At 45.5% G+C, this 25,412-nt stretch overlaps 1 protein-coding gene and 1 pseudogene across 1 annotated transcript; both read left to right on the top strand.

Annotated features, from left to right (window-relative positions):
* Window positions 1–18,767: 18,767 nt before the first annotated feature.
* Window positions 18,768–21,025, top strand: LOC142401887 (odorant receptor 131-2-like; annotated as a pseudogene).
* Window positions 21,026–24,431: 3,406 nt separating this feature from the next.
* LOC142401889 (odorant receptor 131-2-like) lies at window positions 24,432–25,412 on the top strand. The gene has a single exon (XM_075487347.1). It carries the CDS (start codon window positions 24,432–24,434, stop codon window positions 25,410–25,412), a length of 981 nt encoding a protein of 326 aa, XP_075343462.1.

Consider the following 25,412-nt stretch of genomic DNA (forward strand, 5'->3'; position numbering starts at 1 on the left):
AATCAAAGGTGACAGCTCCCCATGAGCTGTCACCTTACCGTGGTGGTGGGGTTTGCGTGCCCCAATGAGTCTGGGAGCTATGTTGTCTGGGGCTTTAAGCCCCTGGTAGGGTCACCCATGGCAATCAGATCCTAGATGAGGGACCAGACAAAGAACAGCTCATAAAAACCCCTATGATAATAAAGAAGATTGGACACCATGTTCCTTCGCCCGGACGCGGGTCACCGGGGCCTCCCCCTGGAGCCAGGCCCAGGGGTGGGGCCCGCCGGCGAGCGCCTGGTGGCTGGGTCTGTGCCCATGGGGCTTAGTCGGGCACAGCCCGAAGAAACGACACGGGTCCCCCTTCCGACAGGCTCACCACCCGTGGGAGGGGTCATGGGGGTCGGGTGCAGTGTGAGCTGGGCGGCAGCCTAAGGCGGGGACCTTGGCGGTCTGATCCTCGGCTACTGAAGCTGGCTCTTGGGACGTGGAACGTCACCTCTCTGCTGGGGAAGGAGCCTGAGCTGGTGCGCGAGGCTGAGCGGTTCCGGCTAGATATAGTCGGACTCACCTCGACGCATGGCTTGGGCTCCGGAACCAGCCTCCTCGAGACGGGTTGGACTCTCTTCCACTCTGGAGTTGCCCGCGGTGAGAGGCTTAGAGCAGGTGTGTGCATACTTATTGCCCCCCGGCTGTGCGCCTGTACATTGGGGTTCACCCCAGTAGACGAGAGGGTAGGGGACGGGTCCTGACTGTTGTTTGTGCTTATGCACGGAACAGCAGTTCAGAGTACCCACCCTTTTTGGAGTCTCTGGAGGAGGCACTAGAGAGTGCTGCTCCGGGAGACTCCCTCGTCCTGCTGGGGGACTTCAATGCTCACGTGGGCAATGACAGTGAGACCTGGAGGGGCGTGATTGGGAGGAACGGTCCCCCCGATCTGAATCAGAGTGGTGTTTTGTTGTTGGACTTCTGTGCTCGTCACGGACTGTCCATAACGAACACCATGTTCAGGCATAAGGGTGTCCATATGTGCACTTGGCACCAGGACACCCTAGGCCGCAGCTCGATGATCGACTTTGTGGTCGTATCGTCGGACTTGCGGCCGTATGTCCTGGACACTCGGGTGAAGAGAGGGGCGGAGCTGTCAACTGATCACCACCTGGTGGTGAGTTGGCTCCGCTAGTGGGGGAGGAAGCTGGTCAGACCTGGCAGGCCCAAACGTATTGTGAGGGTCTGTTGGGAACGGCTGGCGGAATCCCCTGTAAGGAGGAGTTTCAACTCCCACCTCCGGCAGAGCTTCAACCATGTCCCGGGGGAGATGGGGGACATTGAGCCCGAATGGGCCATGTTCCATGCCTCCATTGTTGAGGCGGCCGACCGGAGCTGTGGCCGTAAGGTGGTCGGTGCCTGTCGTGGCGGCAATCCCCTAACCCGCTGGTGGACCCCAGTGGTGAGGGAAGCCGTCAAGCTGAAGAAGGAGTCCTATCGGGCATTTTTGGCCAGTGGGACTCTGGAAGCAGCTGATGGGTACCGACAGGCCAAGCGGAACGCAGCCTCGGCGGTTGCTGAGGCAAAAACTCGGGCTTGGGAGGAGTTTGGGGAGGCCATGGAGAACGACTTCCGGACGGCCTCGAGGAGATTCTGGTCCACCATCCGGCGGCTTAGGGGGGGAAAGCGGTGCACCGTCAACACCGTGTATGGTGAGGGCGGGGCTCTGCTGACTTCAACTAGGGACGTCATGAGTGGGTGGGGGGAATACTTCGAGGGCCTCCTCAATCCTACCGACACGCCTTCCGATGAGGAAGCAGAGTTGGGGAGCTCGGACGTGGGGCCTCCCATTTCTGGGGCTGAGGTTGCCGAGGTGGTCAAAAAACTCCTCGGTGGCAAGGCCCCGGGGGTGGATGAGGTCCGTCCTGAGTTCCTCAAGGCTCTGGATGTTGTGGGGCTGTCTTGGTTGACATGCCTCTGCAGCATCGCGTGGACATCGGGGGCAGTGCCTCTGGACTGGCAGACCGGGGTGGTGTTCCCCCTCTTTAAAAAGGGGGACCGGAGGGTGTGTTCCAACTATAGGGGGAATCACACTCCTCAGCCTCCCTGTGTGGGAGAAGGATGTCATGACATCCTCATGACATCTGGCCTAGTTACATCTTGTGCTCGGCTCATATAAATATGGGTAAAAGGTAGTATGGGCTGTTTACATTTAGGGCAGACGCTTGGCGTCGCAGAAAGAGATTGAGTCCGGATGACGCATGCATGTTATGATTAAACCAGTACAAAGTTGGTTCACAGTATGAAGACGGTGGACATTTTGTACATTCTGTATGCACACTTGTTGTGACGGTTTGTTCAATAAATTCCCCAATGGACTGCTGACCGACCGCGTACTCGTCTCTATTTTCTCCACAACATAATGGTGACCCCGAGTGCGTGAGATTTTGGCAGCTGGAGCCGGACGGGACGCGTCCTCTGTGCGCCGACAGCCGAGATCAGTCGTTAAACCTGCAGGTACGACATATTTTTTTCCTTTTTTTTCTGAAAGCGGCGGTGTCTGTTGGTGGTGTACAGGTGACGGGCCTCCGACAGCTCCACAAATTTAAAAGAACACGGGAGAAGGGCGAGTATATTCGGTAAGCATCTCATTGTTACCTCTGCGCAGGGGGGCTGTTGAAATTGTTGGGAAATTTTGGGCCAAGAGGTGCCATATGTGTGAATTGGGATAAAATTGGGTGAACAGCAGCTTATGTGAGTTGTAAAGCAGACAGCTGTGAGCAGTTGGTCGGGCTATTGTGTTGATGTATTGTTGTGATAATTAAGAAGGACTAGTCGCTCATGCTCGGGCAGGGAAATAAATCGATGAGTTTAAACTGGAATAGTATAATACGCTTTTAGAGCGGGCAGAGTGTTTATCACTCGTCCATAAGTGATGTCATAGAGCCGACGGCCGACCTTTAATGCATTGGGGGTTCGGGCTACCGTGGGACTATGGTTTGCATTAGTCATTAATATATGTGAAAAATTATTTTCACTAGTCAAGGAGTAGACGAATGCTGGTAATTGATTGACTTGCGAACATAAAAGTTTGGAGGTGGAATCAAAACAGCAGTTCAAGAAAACTCTGAAAAAGTCAATTCCAGTTCTATACGGGCACATTTTAAGTATATATGTTTATATCATTTTATATATCTGCTTAGAACTCTTTGGAGTTATCCGAGACCTCAGTATAAAGACATTTGGAGAAGAAAAGTCAAATTCGTTTATGAAATTGGCCACAGGAGATTTTTATTAAGAGGTCACAGCGAAGCTGATAAATACACGTCAGCATTTGCTGCATTGGTCAAGAAACCATATCACAAGGCTTGTAGGGAAAACACATTTTGTATTCCATATATTGCCGACACCAACATCTCCTGAAAAATTAAAAGTCTAAATGAAAGAAATTGATAATTTAAAAATGTGAAGATTTGAACGGTGACTGACACAAAACTTTGATCGACCGATTTGGTGATCGACTGACTTGGTATGAGTGTGTGGGACCGGTCTCTGTCTGTGTCTGTCAAATGGGTGTGAAATCTGATGTTTTATGTGAATCTAAAAAAAAAAGAAAGAAAAAGGAAAATTATTTTGTGTGATAAATCAAGGTTCTAACCTAACTCATCTCATCCCTTGACTTTTGGGTATTCGTAGTATTTTAATTTACACTCAGATTTGCTTCATTATTATAACTGGCTTTATGGTCATAATTTGCTTCATTGGTATAATCTGCTTAATTGTGATAGTTGCCGCATTAATAACTTGGGGAAATAAGGTGTTGTTGCAGAAATGTGCTGTTATTTTTAAACGCTGTGGGCTTCTTTCTTTAAGACTCTATATTTTCGTTGAGTGCATCTTGTTATTATTGAATACTGCTGTGATTGGTGTTAAGTTTCGAAAGTTCTATTCTCAACAGGCAAGTGAAGGTGTTTTGGCTGTCAGGGGGACAGAGGGTGCTGCGCGCTCCCGCGGCTGGTGTGTGGGCGCATGCACTGTCCTTGAGAGTTTTCTGCTGCTGCAAATGTTCGTGTGTGATCACATTTTCTTTCCTTGTGTCTTCCAGGGGCAATTTATGGTTGAACTGTAATAATTATTAGTTTTCTTTAGGTAATGTGCTAATTGCGGAGTTGCTATCAGTCGAGTAATGAGGGTTTCGCAATCCTAGAGAAGAGGTTGCTGTCTCTAGTCAAGTTGAATGTGACATTCCTGATAAAGAAAGTTTTTCGCTTATGCATTGTTTCTGTATCTTTTGATTTGTAGTTTCCCTGTCCACAGCGTGTTAAATTGTATTTCTTTCTCTTTCTTAACAAATGCCATTTCGAGGTGAAGAATAGTGCAACTGTTATTTCTGTGTTAAATTGTATTTCTTCTCTGTCCAGCTGAAAGTTTGTATTTCCTCCTTTTTCTTAACTTGTTACAAAGTGTGACAAACGCCATTTTGAGTTTGGGTGTGGTTCAATTGTTATGTCTGGTTCAATTGTTATGATTGGGAGGAGTTAATAATAGCCTGGGAGGTAGACTAAGTGGTGTGTTCATATTTGATTGGTTACAATTCACGTGGTTCGCTGGAGGCGGGCTTAGAGGTGTGTTCAGATTTCATTGGTCGAAATTGACGTAGCCGTGACGTGCATTGTATCATCTGGATTGGTGGAGGACATTGTGTGTGGATTGGATCAGAAACATCCGGGTGTGAGCAAAGGTTGGGGCAACGCCAAGCCTGAGTCACTTTAAACAGAGTAAGCATTAACTGAGCTTTCGATTAGCAATAAATTAGCATTGGTTAGCAATCAATAGCATTGATTAGCAATAACTAGCATTGTTTAGCAATAAATTAGCATTGATTAGCATTGGTTAGCAATCAATAGCATTGATTAGCAATAACTAGCATTGTTTAGCAATAAATTAGCATTGATTAGCATTGGTTAGCAATCAATAGCATTGATTAGCAATAACTAGCATTGTTTAGCAATAAATTAGCATTGATTAGCATTGGTTAGCAATCAATAGCATTGATTAGCAATAACTAGCATTGTTTAGCAATAAATTAGCATTGATTAGCATTGGTTAGCAATCAATAGCATTGATTAGCAATAACTAGCATTGTTTAGCAATAAATTAGCATTGATTAGCATTGGTTAGCAATCGATAGCATTGATTAGCAATAATTAGCCTTAAATAGCATAATTAGCATTCGATTAGCATTGGTCAACAAGGAAGCTAGTATTGATTAGCAATAAGTAGCATTGATTAGCAATAGTTAGCATTGTTAGCATCTGTTAGCATTTGTTAGCATTTGTTAGCATTTCGTTAGCCATAATTAGCATTGATCAGAAACACAATTAGCATTGATCAACAATAGCAATAAGGCAAATATTGGTTTAAATCTTAATTGGCAATAAGCTAGCATTCATTAACAACAGCTGGGAAACCAACAGCAGTTGGCATTGGATAGCAAACAATAGCATTAACAATAAGCTAATAAGAACCTAACTCCTAATTAGGAATCAAAATAGCAACGAGCTATATTAGCTTAACAGTAGCATTGATAATATCCAATCCAATAATTAGCTGCATCTAAGCTAAATTTAGCCGAGCATTAAATAAGCAGTAGAGTTGAATAATCAGGTAATTTAGAAATTGGTCTTCAAAATTTGTTTGGAAAAAAAAAAAAAAAAAAAAAAGGGGGGGGAAGGGATAATAATAATTATTATTCCCGGTTCTAGGGAACTAACTAGGTGAGACGATGGATGTAACACCAACAATAATCGTTAGCGCTAGGCATCCAGGACGTTACAAAGACATTCAAAAATTATCTCAAAAATGGGAAAAAAGAACCAAAAATATGTTCCCACCCTGGCCGAAGGATGGCACTTTTGATGTAGCTGTCTGTGAAGTTATGGAACAAAGAATCAACGATCACAAATCAAAAAACAAAAGCAAAAAGAGACAGAAAAAGAGGGAGCTTGAATTAGAAATTTTGCACTTCTTTGAAACTGAAGGTCGTCGTTACAGAAGGAATTTGAAGGAAGGTGTAGCCATACTGAGGGGGGAACAGCCGGTGGTGGAGAAGGTCAAGCAGTATGAGTCTGCAGGACTATATCCAACACTGTCAGGGGTGATGAACATAAAAGGAGATTTTGAAATGAAAAATCAGGAAGTACCTTGTGTACGCCCTGAACCACTGACAGCGGCTTCAAGCAGTCAGGGAGCTCCTGAGCCAGGCGCTGTTGATGGTTCAGATCAGGTTGCAAGGGGAAACCCCCCACAATATCAGGCAGCGTCAGATCAAAAACCATCATGTGATCAATGTTCATCTTGTACTGAACACAGCAGTCCAACAGCTTCAACATCAGCCCAGGCCTCAGGTTATCCGAAACCACTATCTGTTGTAGAGGTTAAGAGTCCAACAGCCTCAGCTTCAGCAACGGCACAGGCCTCAGATCACCAAAAAGCATTACACCTAGATCGTACCACCACTCCCATAGTAGAAAAGTCTATACTACAGGAAAGGACGTCACAAGAAAAATCCATGTTACATGAAAGGCCTCCCAAACATTGTAGTACGGCCAGGAAGACACCACACGGGTTAGACTGTTATGCAGAATATGAGGGGAAACTTGCAGAAGATTCATATTGGATAGAGCATGCTCATTCCATGGTTGATTTACAGCAAGAGATAAATCAAGCAGAAAAGCAGGTTCAGGAACAGGATCCACCCGGCCAGCAGGGAAACGGCAGGGACAGAGAGTTTAATTTAAGATACCGACCAAATATTCATGCACCACAGAAATATACTGCGGGTAATTTTCCGATTTTGGTGAATGGGATGCAGGGACAGTATGTGCCGTGGCAGATGCTCGACCTAGCGGGGCTGGTTGCCAGACTGCCGGACATTCACACAGGTGCAAGCAAATGGATAAGAGCTTTTGAACAAGAAACTGTGGGTAAACTGTTGGCTGTGGGAGACATCAAGGCAGTGTGGGCAAGGTGTTTTGGAACTACTACCATGGAGGGCATTTTGAGAAACAGTATGAATGACTGGATGGTGGGCCATCGAGCAGATGGAATTGGGTTCGATGTACATCGACCTGCACTGTGGGGAGCTCTGCGAGCTGAGTATCCTACGAAAACGGATCCAAAAGCATTAAAGAGCGACACACTGTTGGATACAGATAATCCAGCGGCGTACGTTGCACGCCAGTTGGAAAGATGGAAACAAGAACTGGAACAAGACATTGAACCAAACACAGTGCTCAACTCTGTATTCAGAGACTCTATCCTAGAAGCCATGCCCGACCCAGTGCGAGCGAGGCTGGAGGATGTGGTAGAGTTGAAATCAATGACGCATGCGGCATTCCGGGATAATGTTGTGCATGCTATTGACAAATACAGGCAAAGTGAACGGAAACGGAAGGAGCAGGATAAGAACTTGCAGAGGAAACTCACACAGATGCAGTTGGAAGGACCAAAGGTAGGAGGCCAGGCCCTGATGACACCAGGGACCACTGAACAGGTACCTCCACCCTTTGCACCCTCTGCACCTTCTACACCCTCTGCACCCTTTCAACCCGTCACACCTCAAGCCTACCCGCAACCACCATACACACCACGGGCAGGAGGACGAGGCCAGTATCGAGCCCAGAGAGGGTTCGGGAGAGTCACAGCTGGGAGACGGAGGTCCTCGGGAGCATGTTGGGCTTGTGGCGAGATTGGGCACTTTGCTGACAGATGTCCGCGGGCACCAGGAAATCAGAATGTGCGGCAGGACCGCGGCCAGTCCCCGCGGGGTGGATCAAGTGGCCCGGCAGGCCCATGGGTGAGTCCAAACTTTGGTTATTAGGGGTGCCCACAGAGTCCTAGAGGGGAGGGTCAGTTTCCAGTCGTAATGGTGGGAGCTGATGAAGAACCGATGCTGCAGGTTCTAATTGAGGATGAGCCAACTCCAATGTTGGTGGACACTGGAGCCACCTACACTTGTGTAAGTCAATATTATGCCACACACCTCCCCATGTCAAATAAATTTATTGAGACAATAGGATTCTCGGGAATTAAGCAGCTAGTACAAATGACCGCCCCCGTGCGCATCTCCACAGGGGAAAATGAAATCAGGATGCCAATCGGGGTATCTTTTCAGACTCCCCTTAACTTGCTGGGGAGGGATGCTCTGTGCAAATTAAAAATTAAGATTTGGTGTTCACCGCAAGGCATAATCTTGGATAAAAGAGGTCTGGAGTTTCCGGAGTCAACACAGGCAGACACAGCAAGAATCTATTGGTTGGGAGACATTTCTGAGCCAGTAACAGTGGCTTGGAACAAATGGGAAAAATACATTCAAGCCCAGTGCCCTAAAGCAAGGAAACCCACGCTCGATTATCATTGTACAATGTACTATGATGTTTCAAAAAGTGGAGAGTTCGAAGAGCCATGGGACAAACAAACGGAACACTCTGAGATAAATTTGGCAACTCAATACATTATCATTGGAGAACAAGGGGCAGCCATGAATGTGGAATCAAATGCATTTATTTCAAAATGGTACAATGTGCCAGAATCTGCTCCACATGTTACTTTGTTGGTGAATGAGAATTTCAAAGCAAAGGATGTGGGGCCCATGATGAAAACAGCGTTAGGAGTAAAGTGGGAGCGAACAGAGAATCCGTTAATTTTCCAATCACAGGATGCCACAATGATTAAAATCCTATGCAGCATATCAGCATTGGCGAAACCGCAGGCTGTTATGGCATTGGCGAACCAATCAGTCCAGACAGCTAAGCAAAGTGAGACACAAAGTGTTGAGAGTGATTTGTTGAAAGAAATGATAGCTCATGTCCCAAACCAAGTGTGGTCTAAGAATGAGGCCGATGTTGGTTTGGTGAAATCGGCTAATCCAGTGAAAGTAGAATTGAGACCTAATGTTAAACTTCCTAATCGTCCTCAGTATCCACTCAAGCCAGAAGCAGAAGAGGGGGTAAGTGGGACGGTAGAAGGTTTTGTAGGAAAAGGAGTGTTGGTTGAGACAGTCAGTGTGTGTAATACTCCAATATTTCCAGTCCTGAAGGCAGACAAATCTAAATACAGGTTAGCACATGACTTGCGCATGATAAACGCGATTGTGGAAGATTGGCCAGCAGAAGTGCCAAATCCGTACACACTCCTCACCAACGTGCCTCCTGAGGCAAAATTTTTCACAGTAATCGATTTATGTTCTGCATTTTTCAGCGTTCCTCTAGCTGAGGAATCCCAGTATTTGTTCGCATTCACATACAGAGGTAAGAAGTACACTTACACCAGACTTCCTCAAGGGTTTAAACACAGCCCTCATGTGTTTAACCAGGTCCTTGGACAGGACCTAGAGGGCCTCGCATTGAGCGGTACCCTACTACGCTATGTCGATGATCTCTTGCTATGCTCACCAACACTTGAGGCGTGTCATCAGGACTCTATGAAGATCCTTGAGAGGCTGGCAGAGGGAGGGTACAAAGTTTCTAAATCGAAACTGCAGTATTGTCAACCTAAAGTAGATTATCTGGGGAGGGTAATCTCGCAGGGAACGATTGCTATTTCCCCAACACACTTGGAGGGAGTAAGTAAAGCACCATGTCCAAAAACAATCGAGGAAATGATGATCTTTTTGGGGATGACAGGTTTCAGTGCAGATTGGATGGAAGATTATGCAATTAAATGCGCTCCCTTAAGAGGGATCATGAAACAATCCAAAGACCAAAGGTTGAAAGCACCACTGGAGTGGACCAGCGAGGCTAAGTTAGCCTTCGAAAGTTTGAAACAGGATTTGCAAAAAGCACCAACACTGGCAATACCAGACTATGAGAAGCCATTTTTCTTATATGTCTCAAACAGACACAACATGTACGCTTCTGCAGTATTGATGCAGGAAACGTGTAGTGGTCGAAGAAAACAAGCTATTGCTTATTACAGTACAAAATTGGATAATGTTGTACAAGGCTGGCCACCGTGTTATCAAGGGTTGGCCGCAGTGCAGTATGCTTATGAGAAAGCGTCCACAATAACAATGGGGTATCCAGTCAACATCATGACACACCATAACATCTCAGAATTAATAAATCAGGGAAAGTATGTTGTGACTCAGGCAAGGTGTTTGCAGTTTATGCATCTGTTGACATATCCTGATGTGAGAATACAGAAGTGTACTACATTGAATCCGGCAGATGTCATTCCACTCGAGTTTGAAGGAGAACCACATGAGTGTGTAGCAGAAACTATGAGATACACCAAATTGAGACCTGATTTAGAAGCAACTCCGCTGGGGCGGGCTGATGTCACCTACTTTGTGGATGGTTCATGTTTCAGAGATCATTTGGGTAATCATGCAGGTTTTGCAGTTGTGAAGCAGGAGGACGGAGACTTTGTGACGGTGAAGGCTGAGAAGTGTGAACAGCCATGTTCGGCACAGTTGGCTGAACTGAGGGCATTAACGGAAGCATGTCGACTGGCGAAGGGTAAGGTTGCAAATGTGTACACAGATTCTGCATATGCTCATGGTATTTGCTATTTGTTTGGAGCAGTTTGGAAGCAGAGAGGATTCAGAAGGGCAGACGGGAGTCCAGTGCGGCACGAGGTCCAAGTGAGGGAGTTGATTGCAGCCATGATGCTCCCCTCGAAACTGGCAGTAATAAAGTGTCAGGCACATCGGAAAGGTAACGAGATGGTCAGTAAAGGTAATAACGCGGCTGATGAAGCAGCGAAAGTAGCATCAGGATGCCAGGTGGCTGTTTTGGCACCGATGGTGTCACTGGAGCCAGTTGTCACGCCAGAAGACATCATTCTAATGCAACAGGAAGCAGGGGTGGGGGAGCACAATGTCTGGACGCGGAGAGGCGCCGTGAAGAACGAGAAGGGGTTGTGGAGATCACAGGAGGGTCTCCTGGTGGCACCAGTGGCTCTGCTGACAATGCTGATCTCTGATGTTCACAGTGTGGATCACTGCGCCAGGGCAGAGGTAGTGAAAAAGGTAAAACAACAAGGGTATTGGTCACCATACATGCATGCAATGGTTGATGAAGTGTTGGGTCAATGTGAAATCTGTGCACAGAATAATGTGCGAAAGGGTGTGAAGACACCAGTGGGACACATTCCGGTGCCAGAAGGACCCTTTAAGTCATTGGTCATAGACTATGTGGACATGATTAAAACAGTACAAGGGAAAAGGTACATGCTAGTGGTGATTGATCGTTTCAGCCGATGGGTCGAAGCAACTCCATCCAAGGATTTGGGAGCAGAGACGGTCGTGAAGTTTTTGGTAAGAGAGGTGATTCCTCGGTTTGGCATTCCAGCAGAGATTAGCTCAGATAACGGCTCAGCATTTGTTCAGAAGGTTGCGAAAGGCATTCTGCAGCAGCTGCGAATTAAGCAGCGCTGTGGGGCCGTGTATCACCCACAAAGTCAGGGGATGGTTGAGAGAATCAATGGAACTTTGAAAGTGAAATTGAATAAGATCTGTGCTTCAACTAAGCTAAATTGGGTAGATGCTTTGCCGCTTGCACTAATGAGCTATCGTATGCAGACTCATAGAGTCACGCACCTAACACCGCATGAAATGCTAACGGGTCGACCCATGCCGGCACCTCAGTTGAGAGGTCCATTTAAAGGGCCCCCACTTGAACAGTTGCAAACAGAGTTGAAAGCTTATATGAGGCAGCTGACTGCAATCCACAGAACAATCTATCTACGGGAGAAGTCCAGAGACGTGAGTCTCGAGCAGCCGGTTGAGAGACCAGTGGTGCCAGGCGACCAGGTGTACATCAAAGTATTCCGAAGGAAGTGGCACGAGCCAAGACGAGAAGGTCCGTACGCAGTGGTGCGAGCGACGCCAACAGCAGTTCAAGTGGAAGGTAGCAACACTTGGTACCATTTGAATCACTGCACTAAGGTGCGGGTTAAAGGCACAGACGGAGTGAAGTCCGAGGGGAAGAATGAACAAAAGGAAGATGTTAAGATTTCTGACACTGATGAGCATCCAGGTGTGGGTGTTGGCCGACGGTATGGGCTCAGGAGAGCAAGGCCTGGAGATGTGGGACAGGATCCCGCATCCAAGAGAGGCGGGAAGGGGTCCAGTGAGGAAGGCACCGAGCGGGGGAAGTAGCCAGCCTGGGTCAGATGAGTATGATGCAACAACACACACCCACTCGGACCATGCCGCGCCACAAACTTGGCCAGCATTACACACTAGAGCTACTCGTGAGAAGGCAGATGTTAAGCTTGAATTTAAGTACGTTGGAATAAAGGATGGTGAGGAGGTGTGGATCATGGGTCCGGCGGAGGAGACAACCAAGCCACCGCCTCCGGACGCGACAACGAAGGGACAATCTGGGAAGATCAGGGTGTCCTCGGGCCAGAAAGGAGTTGTTCACAATGGTGGTAAGAATAGGAAGATGTCTCGTGAAAATCTAGGGGGACTTGATACCATTAGCAACACAGGACGGAAGAATCATGCTAATCCAAGAACATATGGAGGGGACATGCACAGGAAGAGGCAGGAGAACAGTGTAAGTGTGGAAGATGGTTTGTGGGGGAAGGCAGCACAGAATATGTGGTATAGGTGGGCATGGTACACTACGAGAGAACTGACAGCGACGGAGTGCCTCATATGCGCAGGCGCTCCAGGGGCGTTGCCTGTTGTTGTTCCAGAGCCACACACCTTCAAGGACTGTACAGTGGTTCAGCGACGGGAATGCAGGGAAGGTAGGTTTACATCTCAGAAGGATAAATGGTTATTGTTTGAGCTTCCTATGTGTGGGATTAAGTGCAGATTGATGTTTGGGGCAAATAAATTACAGGACTTTTTCAAAAAAGGGAGGGGCCACAAATTGGAGTCATCGTGTGCTGAATTTAATCTTAGTACAACACAGGACGGGCCTCCGACTGATTATAGAGTAGATTACGATGGTGAGTTTGAATGCTTTACGAGTGGTGGATTTACTAATGACAGTGGAACTCACGTAGGTAATACTACCGTTAAATGCAACGTCACATGGGTTTTATCTTGGTTTCCACACGCAAATATGAAACCAATATTTATCAGGACACCTGTGTGGTATGAAAATCCAGTTCCTTTGGATCAAAAATGTGAGGATATAGAAATGACAATTCCGACTCTCTACCTGTTTGGGGATCAGACACATCCAATAGCTGATAGCTACTGGATGTGTGGAGATGATGTTTTGTTAAATGTGTTACCCAACAGGTGGATAGGCCTGTGTGCACTTGTGAGGATGAAAACTTCGGTTGTGTTAGTGTATGACAAGGTAAACGAGTTACTGGGGTTGGATGTGGAAAATGGGAGAGTTAAAAGATCTAGTGGTGATTATATCATGGATAAGCACGTTTACTTGGATGCGATAGGGCAGCCGAGAGGGATTCCTTTTGAGTTCAAAGCACGCAGTGAGGTTGCAGCTGGATTTGAGTCTATTTTGCCGTGGATCACGATTAACAAAAATGTGGAGTGGATTAATTACATTTATTACAACCAACAGAGAATTCTTAACTACACGAGTGAAGGGCTTGCAGCCTTTGGAGAACAACTACATGAGACGAGTAGGATGGCTTGGCAGAACAGACAGGCTTTGGATTGGATATTAGCGGAGAAAGGGGGCGTTTGCCAGATGGTTGGGGAAAAATGCTGTACATTTATACCCGGGAATACTGCAGCTGATGGTACGTTCACAACGGCCATGGGGAAGATCAGGGAGCTGAAGGAGGAGCTAAAGAGTAATGCTGGTGGTGGTGACGGGTGGTGGACTGGTCTGGATGGGATTTTGGGAGAGTGGGGAGCGATGGCAGTGAAGGCGGGATTAGCTATATTGTCAATATTCATAATGGTTGCCCTATTGGTGTGTTGCATTATACCCATTCTGAGAAGGTGGTTGCTGCGAGTGATATTCAAACGGAGTATGGAACAAACCAGGAGGCAGATGACCATGCGAGACCAGGTCTGAGGACCAGCGCATGGGAGAGCGGGCCAACGAATGAAGGTTATCAACGGACGGTTCACATGATTCTTTCCTCGAGGGTGGAACCACGGTTAGTAGGATAGGGAGAAGAGATGCTGAAGATCTCTTTGATTGGGAGTGACGTACTGGCGACCTCTCCTCCCAAAGTTAGCGTAGCAGTTCCAGACCCAGCCGGACGGATGTTCGGCCAGGAGCAGACGGCACCAGAGTCCAGGAGATGGGACGGGACTGGAAGAGCTGCATTACATTGCTTTTTATTACGTTTGTTGTGTGATAATCCATGATTTTATGTATTGTACTTGATACAAAACGGTGATTAATTGGGTTGATGGTCGTGTATTCATTCTATGTTTATTACCAATCAAAACTGATCACTGATATGTCCATTGCCAACCGTGTCAGTCAACTGTTCGGAGTGCGACCTTGGTAAAGTGGTCGGTCGCCAAGTGGGGTGGGGCCTTAGGTGAGTTTTCCCAAGATAAGAACATGAGTTACGGAAGTAGCAGTCGGTGGGTTTTTCGCACCTATGCACTGCGAACAGTGGACAAGTGTGATGGCAATGTGAAATTTGTAGTGTTGTTGTATTCAGTATCGTTTGATTTAATGTAATCATTTCATGTGATTCGAGTACACATATATATTCCTTTTCAGTTCTTCAAATTGGTCCCGTGAATTGATGTTGTAGAATTATTAGGATGATGATCTAGTATTGATTATGTTAATTAATTATTAATTAACTATGTGGGATGATTTTCTTTCATTTTAGATTATTTCTTTATTAAATCACTGATAAGTGATTTCAGGGGGGACTATGTGGGAGAAGGATGTCATGACATCCTCATGACATCTGGCCTAGTTACATCTTGTGCTCGGCTCATATAAATATGGGTAAAAGGTAGTATGGGCTGTTTACATTTAGGGCAGACGCTTGGCGTCGCAGAAAGAGATTGAGTCCGGATGACGCATGCATGTTATGATTAAACCAGTATAAAGTTGGTTCACAGTATGAAGACGGTGGACATTTTGTACATTCTGTATGCACACTTGTTGTGACGGTTTGTTCAATAAATTCCCCAATGGACTGCTGACCGACCGCGTACTCGTCTCTATTTTCTCCACAACACCTGGTAAGGTCTTTTCGGGGGTACTGGAGAGGAGGATCCGCCGGATAGTCGAATCTCGGATTCAGGAGGTGCAGTGTGGTTTTCGTCCTGGCCGTGGAACAGTGGACCAGCTCTATACCCTCCGCAGGATCCTGGAGGGAGCATGGGAGTTCGCCCAACCGGTCTACATGTGTTCTGTGGACTTGGAGAAGGCGTTCGACAGTGTCCCTCTGGGATTCTTGTGGGGGTGCTCCGGGAGTATGGAGTGCCGGACTCCTTGATATGGGCTGTTCGGTCTCTGTATGACCGGGTTTTTAAGTTTTTCACATTTCCATCCATCCATCCATTATCTTCCGCTGGTCCGGGGATGGGGTCGCGGGGGCAGCAGCTTGAGCAAAGAGACCCAGACGTCCCTGTCCCCGGCCACTTCCTCCAGCTCTTCTGGGGGGACCCCGAGGCGTTCCCAGGCCAGCCGAGAAACATAGTCTCTCCAACGTGTCCTGGGTCTTCCCCGGGGCCTCCTCCCAGTGGGAAAGGCCCGGAACACCTCACCGGGGAGGCGTCCAGGAGGCATCCTAACCAGATGCCCGAGCCACCTCATCTGACTCCTGAGTTCAAGTATCTCGGGGTCTTGTTCACGAGTGAGGGACGAATGGAACAGGAGATTGACAGACGGATCGGTGCGGCATCTGCAGTGATGCGGGCTCTGCACCGGCCCGTCGTGGTGAAGGAGCTGAGCCAGAAGGCCAAGCTCTCGATTTACCGGTCAATCTATGTTCCTACCCTCACCTATGGTCACAAGCTGTGGGTAGTGACCAAAAGAACAAGATCGCGAATACAAGCGGCCGAAATGAGTTTCCTCCGCAGGGTGTCTGGGCTTTCCCTTAGAGATAGGGTGAGAAGCTTCGTCATCCGGGAGGGGCTCGGAGTAGAACTGCTGCTCCTACGCATCGAGAGGAGTCAGATGAGGTGGCTCGGGCATCTGGTTAGGATGCCTCCTGGACGCCTCCCCGGTGAGGTGTTCCGGGCCCGTCCCACTGGGAGGAGGCCCCGGGGAAGACCCAGGACACGTTGGAGAGACTATGTCTCTCGGCTGGCCTGGTAACGCCTCGGGGTCCCCCCAGAAGAGCTGGAGGAAGTGGCCGGGGACAGGGATGTCTGGGTTTCTCTGCTTAGGCTGCTGCCCCCGTGACCCGATCCCCGGACAAGCGGCAGATAATGGATGGATGGATGGATGGACTTACAGGTAGGGTAACGGGGGTCTTGCCTTAGGACCCCTACTGAAGGTAGTACCTTTCATGCAGGGGATTTGAACCCTGGTCTCCCACCGGAAAGGTGGCAATCTTACCACTACACTATCCAGTCCCAGAGTAGGGATGGAATGCTGATGACTGCAACTGTGAATATAGTCTGGTGGTGGAGAGAATACTTTGAGGATCTTCTCAACCTGACTGATATGCCTTCCACAGTGGAAGCAGATATAGTGGAGGACTTGCGAATTACCGGGGCTGAATTTACTGAGGTAGTTAAATAACTCTGTGACAGAAGGCCTCCAGGGGTGGACGAGATCTGCCCCAAGTTCCTTAAAGGCCCTGGATAAAGTTGGGCTGCCTTTGTAGTTGTACCTGTGCAACATTGCACTGAAGTCTGGGACAGTTTCCTGAGGATTGGTAGCTAACTTTTATGGACAGAATTTCTAGGTGCAGCCAAGGCTTAGCTTAGAATTGCTTTTTGAACTCTGTTGTTTACGTGGTCTTGTTCGAATGGAGACCTCTAGCAAGCACTGGGGAAACTTGCAGCTGAAAAGAAAGCAGCCAGGATGGGGATGGGATAGCAAGAACAGGCAGTGGAAAAGAGCTGTCTCTGACGGGTGGCTGAGCTTACCCTTAGGGATAGGATGAGGAGGTCAGTAACTAAAGTAGGTGCCCTCTGTTTTGAAAAGAGCCAGTTGGCATGGTTAGAGCATCTGGTTAGAATGCCTTCAATATGCCTCCGTGGGAAAGTGTTTTGGACCTGTCCCACCAGGAGGAGGCCTTGGGCACACCAAGGACCCACTGGAGACACGATATCTCTTGTTTGGCTTGAAAACAACCGAGTGTTTCCCTAGAAGAGGTTGAGGAGATGAATATGGTGAGGGAGGTCTGGGAATCTCTGCTTAGACTGTTAACCCCATGACCTGGACCAAGATAAGCGACAGAAAATGGATGGATGGACAGGTCGTCACTCCATCACAGGGCCACAAAGAGACAAAGGTAGCATCTGTGATACCTGAGCATGGACTTAGGGGTCCATGCTTACAAGAGATTGCCAGAATGCCATGTGAACATGGCTTGCCATTTTAAGCAGGTGTACTTCTTGTAAGCACGCTTGTAAACATACTAATAAAAGTGGAGTTCCAGCATGGTGGCAATGTCTAAGCCAGAGCTGAACTCCAGGACAAAGACAGCAAAAGATATTAAGTGGCAGCCGCCAATACACAAGCTGCACCTACCAAGGTGGTAAAGTGACTGTTTGGAAGCATGCCTGCTGCTTCCTCTGACTGGGTCAGATTTTACGTGGGAACAATAACTATACAAGTAATCAGCAAAGCCAAGACTGCTAACTGCCATGCTTCCAACAGCCTGTGCAAGAGAGAGAACTGCTACCCAGAGAAGGGCTTTTAGATCAGCTCTCATTCTTACTAAATAAGTGGACTACATTGCTGTTGTTACAGCATACTCAAACTCTAATCAGTGCGTTATCACCACAGGTGTTGTGTCTTAAAGAGTATCCACATCAGCTGTGCTGTGGGGATCGTACATATCAAATATATATATGGTGGAGAGATAGTCTCAACATGATAAAGATCTCCTTTTTCAAGCACTCTCTTCAAAGTGAGTGAATTTGGAAACTACATTTTCAGTATCAGTTTTGCAAATGGCCCACTGTTGGCCTGCAGACCTGAGAAAGAATTTGGCATTTTCTTTCTAATGTAAGCTTTTCCACATTAGCTGCTAACTGTGCAACATTTTGTAGCTTGACCGACTAACTAGAGCCTCTGAATTTCACAATTAGAGTTTTAAATTCACTAAGTTCAAATGTAATTACTTTGCTAGGTGATAGCTAATGACAGCATCTCAACAAGGAAACATTTTAATAACAAAGTTGATAACAAACTTTATCCAAATTCATGAATAACATACGTGGGTTTAAACTTTTAAGTGAACTTTTCAGTGGAAACCCTAAACACTTGAAGTTGTTTGTTAATTAAACTTTATTAAACTCATTAAACATTGTCATAGTTTAAGTCTAAAAAGAAACATTTGACTCTCTACTTTAAAAACTTTTATTGGTTTCTTTTGATTCATTTCTTTTTATTCTTTTTACAGACACTACTTCCTTGGCCTTCTCATACCAACCCTTTCAGCATTGTCGACAAGTGATGTCATCACGTGTGTGTGTGTGTGTGTGTGGATAGATCTCATAAATAATGTGAAGGGAGAGTAAATCGAGCAGATCAGCTCTGCCCACTAGAGTGTGCAAAAGAGGTATGTTGGTGGGTTAACTGAACAATATGAACTCTGTCACCGTCTCCGCTTTAAACATTGAAGCTGCTGTTGCTAAAACGTGTTTTTTTACTATGTTGTTCTTGTGTTTGAATTTCAGATGAACTTAATGTTTCTTTAGTATGTCCTTCATTAATCAAACACAGACAAACACCACTACTCAGTTCCAGCGTCAGGGATTACTGGTCATTGTGTTACTTTCCACCGTAACAACATTACCATGCTGTGTGTTTCTCTTTGTTAATGGGACCATGTTGTTCACTTTGAAGAGTAAACCAGTGTTTCGGGAGACCTCTCGTTATATTCTTCTGTCTAACCTTCTTTTAGCAGACACTGTGCAGTTGGCACACAATCAGACATTGTTTTTACTGTCAGCCATGGGAGTAAAAATGCTGTATCCAGTGTGTGCTGCTCTAACAGTACTCTACAGTCTCCCACATGGTGTCTCTTTTCTCACACTGGTGTTGATGTGTCTGGAGAGATATGTAGCTGTGTGCTATCCACTACGGCACGCTGCCATCATCACCATAAGAAACACAGGTGTAGCTATTTGTGTGTTTTGGACCTTTACTTCACTAAGTTGTCTTATTCAACTAAGCCTGGTGTTAAATGTTAGCTTGGAAGACATGCAGCGTATGCAAATGAAAGACTATTGTGGCAGAGATAGTGTGTTCCTTGATCCAAGATCTAATCTTTATGACAAAGCATCCACTTATTTTCTGTTTGCATTAGCAGGTGTCACCGTCACTTTCTCCTATTTTGGTATCATTGTAGCAGCCAGGTCGGCTTCCACAGACAAAGCTTCAGCCAAGAAGGCCCTTAAAACACTGCTGCTGCATCTGTTGCAGCTGGGCCTCAGTATGTCCTCCACTGTACACAGCACACTGATCATAGTTGTGTCCACTCAAGAAAGGATCTTAACTTTAAACATCAAAACTATTCTTTATATTTCTCTCATTATAGTTCCCAAATGTCTGAGTTCCCTCATCTATGGTCTCAGAGACCAGACTATCAGACCCGTCCTCATGCTCAATCTCAGCTGTCGGTGCAGAAGCTTATCTGTGGTCCCAACGAAAGCTAAATTTAGAGCATTGGCCACTTAATTAATCTAATCTTACATTTATTCAACTCAAAAAGAAATGTTTTACAATAAAATGTGAAAAACCCAAATTTCAATTACGGTCTGGTCTGATCATTAAAATGTACTAAAACAAACTAAAATGAATCTGTAAAAAATAAAGTTAATTATAAGTTATGCTTCCTCCTTCTGAACTATTGTTGTGAAACTTTTTAAAGACTTTAATCTCATACCTGCAACATTAATCAGAAACATGTTTGCAGCAGGATTTTTTATGTTAAACTAGCTGACCTAGGATCTGGCTTCTCATGTTTGTAATTTAATCCTTTACAGTTAACTTGTAATACTGTACTATCAACTCAAAACATTAAAAATAAATCAGATATTTTAACTTAGGTGTGTACTGTATGTCTAATAAGTTATGCTTTCAAAAAAATCTGCCTGATTTAGTAGATAATGGAGGGAAGAGGAAAATGTGTATTTTTTGTGATTTGGTTGAACTGACGTGTCTGATTATATCACATTTGCCATGTTTCTCTGTAGAAAATGTGCAGTCAACTGTCAGCTTCACTGTTTAAAGAAATATAAAGTTAAAGATAATTAAACTTTTTAAACTACAACTAAGATGTACATATACACTATAATACAAACATAAACATATAAACATGGGAGTATAGAAAGCAATTTGTATTATTTCCTGTGTTATGTCATCGACATTATGTCAATGTTTACGAAAAAAGTTAAGAAGCAGAGTTTGAATATTTGATGCATCTAAATGAGCTCTCAGGGGATTTGGTCAGGTGTTGGGATTTCTCTCTAAAACACCTCAGAGAATTTCACAAACAGAAAACAATACTTCCATAACAGTAAGTCACTTCACTAACAAAAGTTCAAATTCAGTTGAACACTTTGACCTATAATTTACTTTGGCCTCTTTCCTTTTGAAAATTCAATGCTTGTGTAGAATTTATTCAAATCAAATGTGAAAAACCTAAAGGGATAATAATATGGCTATAAGACTTGAAATACAAACATGGGGCAGAGCTGGAAGAAGGAAAGGTACTTCAGATGTGATGGTTCAATAAACCTATTCATGTAGAAAAATGGTCTGTATCATTTTTAGGATGCAAAAATCTACTACATCTATGTTGGTTTTCTTCTACTTGTCATCAAAAGGTAACAACAGTGTGACGTAACTTAACATTATACATTTGATAAATTACTTCACAGTAAGTCAGGCTGAATTTATCTTTCTAAAGTAAATCTAGCACAAGGCCTTGGCTTCTTATCCTGGATGCATAAATGTTGATGCGATGAGGAGTCATCACCCTGGTCAGGGGCAAACTACAAACTTCAAATTGGGATTAAAATACTTTTATGATGTTCAATTTATGGAGCCCAGTTACCTCACTTGGGTTAGGTCAGTGTTTCTCAATTCCGGTCCTCGGGACCCACTGCCCTGCATTTTTTCAATGTTTCCCTCCTCCAGCACACCTGATTCAAAGGAATGGTTCCTGATCAGCCCACTGCAGAGTTTGATGACGAGTTGATCCTTTGAATCAGGTGTGCTGGAGGAGGGAAACATCGAGAACATGCAGGGCAGTGGGTCCCGAGGACCGGAATTGAGAAACACTGGGTTCGGTAGACCGGGTCCTCACCCTGCAGCCAGATCTAGGGGGGAGGATCGTGGTAAGTTCCTAGTGATCAAATGTTCTCCTATAGGGTTCAGCCAGATACAGTGCAAAAGAGCTTCATGGGACCACTCTCTTTTAGACCCATCACCTGCTAGAGGAGCCATAAGGATCCACAGCCTTTTGGATTGGGTGACCACCTTTGCTGTGATCCCCAGCTGCTGAAACTGGTTACTGGGACATGGAACGTCACCACACTGGTGGGGAAGGTGCTTGTGCGGGAGATGCCAGCTAGATATATTTGGACTCACCTCAATGCACTGCAGAGGTTCCTGAACAAATCTCTTGGAGAGGAGATGGACTTTATTCCACTCTGGAGTTTCCCTTAGTGAGAGACAGTGGGTGAGGGTTGGCTTACTTATAGTTCCCCGTTGTGCACGTGAATGTTTTAGTTTTTTCCTCAGAATGAGAGTGTAGGCTCCCTGTACCTCGAAGTGAGGGAAAAGGGTCTGACTGTTGTTTGCAAATGTGAGCCACGCGGATTTGGGGATCCTGGCAAACCGTCAGATGTCTCAGGCAGGGGAAGCAGTGCTTTGCCAAAACTGTTCATAGTATGTTTATGTTTATGCATTTGGCAGATACTTTTATCCAAAGCAACTTACAGGTAGGGTAACAGGGGTCTTGCCTAAGGACCCAGACTGAAGGTAGTACCTTTCATGCAGGGGATTTGAACCCTGGTCCCCCACTGGAAAGGTGGCAATCTTACCACTACACTATCCAGTCCCAGAGTAAGGACGGAATGCTGATGACTGCAACTCTGAATATAGTCTGGTGGTGGAGAGAATACTTTGAGGATCTTCTCAACCTGACTGATATGCCTTCCACAGTGGAAGCAGAGATAGTGGAGGACTGGCCAATTACCGGGGCTGAAGTTACTGAGGTAGTTAAATAAATCTGTGGCAGCAAACCTCCGGGGGTGGACGAGATCTGCCCCAAGTTCCTTAAAGGCCCTGGATAAAGTTGGGCTGCCTTGGTAGTTGTAACTGTGCAACATTGCACTGAAGTCTGGGACAGTTTCCTGAGGATTGGTAGCTAACTTTTATGGACAGAATTTCTAGGTGCAGCCAAGGCTTAGCTTAGAATTGCTTTTTGAACTCTGTTGTTTACGTGGTCTTGTTCGAATGGAGACCTCTAGCAAGCACTGGGGAAACTTGCAGCTGAAAAGAAAGCAGCCAGGATGGGGATGGGATAGCAAGAACAGGCAGTGGAAAAGAGCTTTCTTTGACGGGTTGCTGAGCTTACCCTTATGAATAGGATGAGGAGGTCAGTAAGTAAAGTAGGTGCCCTCTGTTTTGAAAAGAGCCAGTTGGCATGGTTAGAGCATCTGGTTAGAATGCCTTCAATATGCCTCCGTGGGAAAGTGTTTTGGACATGTCCCACCAGGAGGAGGCCTTGGGCTCACCAAGGACCCACTGGAGACACGATATCTCTTGTTTGGCTTGAGAACAACCGAGTGTTGCCCTAGAAGAGGTTGAGGAGATGAATATGGTGAGGGAGGTCTGGGAATCTCTGCTTAGACTGTTACCCCCATGACCCGGACCAAGATAAGCGACAGAAAATGGATGGATGGACAGGTCGTCACTCCATCACAGGGCCACAAAGAGACAAAGGTAGCATCTGTGATACCTGAGCATGGACTTAGGGGTCCATGCTTACAAGAGATTGCCAGAATGCCATGTGAACATGGCTTGCCATTTTAAGCAGGTGTACTTCTTGTAAGCACGCTTGTAAATATACTAATAAAAGTGGAGTTCCAGCATGGTGGCAATGTCTAAGCCAGAGCTGAACTCCAGGATAGAGACAGCAAAAGATATTAAGTGGCAGCCGCCAATACACAAGCTTCACCTACCAAGGTGGTAAAGTGACTGTTTGGAAGCATGCCTGCTGCTTACTCTGACTGGGTCAGATTTTACGTGAGAACAATAACTATACAAGTAATCAGCAAAGCCAAGACTGCTAACTGCCATGCTTCCAACAGCCTGTGCAAGAGAGAGAACTGCTACCCAGAGAAGGGCTTTTAGATCAGCTCTCCTTCTTACTAAATAAGTGGACTACATTGCTGTCGTTACAGCGTACTCAAACTCTAATCAGTGCGTTATCACCACAGGTGTTGTGTCTTAAAGAGTATCCACATCAGCTGTGCTGTGGGGATCGTACATATCAAATATATATGGTGGAGAGATAGTCTCAACATGATAAAGATCTCCTTTTTCAAGCACTCTCTTCAAAGGGAGTGAATTCGGAAACTACATCTTCAGTATCAGTTTTACAAATGGCCCACTCTGTTGGCCTGCAGACCTGAGAAAGAATTTGGCATTTTCTTTCTAATGTAAGCTTTTCCACATTAGCTGCTAACTGTGCAACATTTTGTAGCTTGACCAACTAACTAGAGCCTCTGAATTTCACAATTAGAGTTTTAAATTCACTAAGTTCAAATGTAATTACTTTGCTAGCTGATAGCTAATGACAGCATCTCAACAAGGAAACATTTTAATAACAAAGTTGATAACAAACTTTATCCAAATTCATGAATAACATACGTGGGTTTAAACTTTTAAGTGAACTTTTCAGTGGAAACCCTAAACACTTGAAGTTGTTTGTTAATTAAACTTTATTAAACTCATTAAACATTGTCATAGTTTAAGTCTAAGAAGAAACATTTGACTCTACTTTAAAAACTCTTATTGGTTTCTTTTGATTAATTTCTTTTTATTCTTTTTACAGACACTACTTCCTTGGCCTTCTCATACCAACCCTTTCAGCATTGTCGACAAGTGATGTCATCACACGTGTGTGTGTGTGGATAGATCTCATAAATAATGTGAAGGGAGAGTAAATCGAGCAGATCAGCTCTGCCCACTAGAGTGTGCAAAAGAGGTATGTTGGTGGGTTAACTGAACAATATGAACTCTGTCACCGTCTCCGCTTTAAACATTGAAGCTGCTGTTGCAAAAACGTGTTTTTTTACTATGTTGTCCTTGTGTTTGAATTTCAGATGAACTTAATGTTTCTTTAGTATGTCCTTCATTAATCAAACTCAGACCAACATCACTTCTGAGTTCCAGCGTCAGGGATTACTGGTCATTGTGTTACTTTCCACCGTAACAACATTACCATGCTGTGTGTTTCTCTTTGTTAATGGGACCATGTTGTTCACTTTGAAGAGTAAACCAGTGTTTCGGGAGACCTCTCGTTATATTCTTCTGTCTAACCTTCTTATTGCAGACACTGTGCAGTTGGCACACAATCAGACATTGTTTTTACTGTCAGCCATGGGAGTAAAAATGCTGTATCCAGTGTGTGCTGCTCTAACAGTACTCTACAGTCTCCCACATGGTGTCTCTTTTCTCACACTGGTGTTGATGTGTCTGGAGAGATATGTAGCTGTGTGCTATCCACTACGGCACGCTGCCATCATCACTATGAGAAACACAGGTGTAGCTATTTGTGTGTTTTGGACCTTTACTTCACTAAGTTGTCTTATTCAACTAAGCCTGATGTTAAATGTTAGCTTGGAAGACATGAAGCGTATGCAAATGAAAGACTTTTGTGGCAGAGATAGTGTGTTCCTTGATCCAAGATCTAATCTTTATGACAAAGCATCCACTTATTTTCTGTTTGCATTAGCAGGTGTCACCGTCACTTTCTCCTATTTTGGTATCATTGTAGCAGCCAGGTCGGCTTCCACAGACAAAGCTTCAGCCAAGAAGGCCCTTAAAACACTGCTGCTGCATCTGTTGCAGCTGGGCCTCAGTATGTCCTCCACTGTACACAGCACACTGATCATAGTTGTGTCCACTCGAGACAGGATCTTAACTATAAACATACAAACTATTCTTTATATTTCTCTCATTATAGTTCCCAAATGTCTGAGTTCCCTCATCTATGGTCTCAGAGACCAGACTATCAGACCCGTCCTCATGCTCAATCTCAGCTGTCGGTGCAGAAGCTTATCTGTGATCCCAACGAAAGCTAAATTTAGAGCATTGGCCACTTAA

Source organism: Odontesthes bonariensis, chromosome 16 (genome assembly GCF_027942865.1).
Source record: "Odontesthes bonariensis isolate fOdoBon6 chromosome 16, fOdoBon6.hap1, whole genome shotgun sequence".
Lineage (NCBI taxonomy): Eukaryota > Metazoa > Chordata > Actinopteri > Atheriniformes > Atherinopsidae > Odontesthes > Odontesthes bonariensis.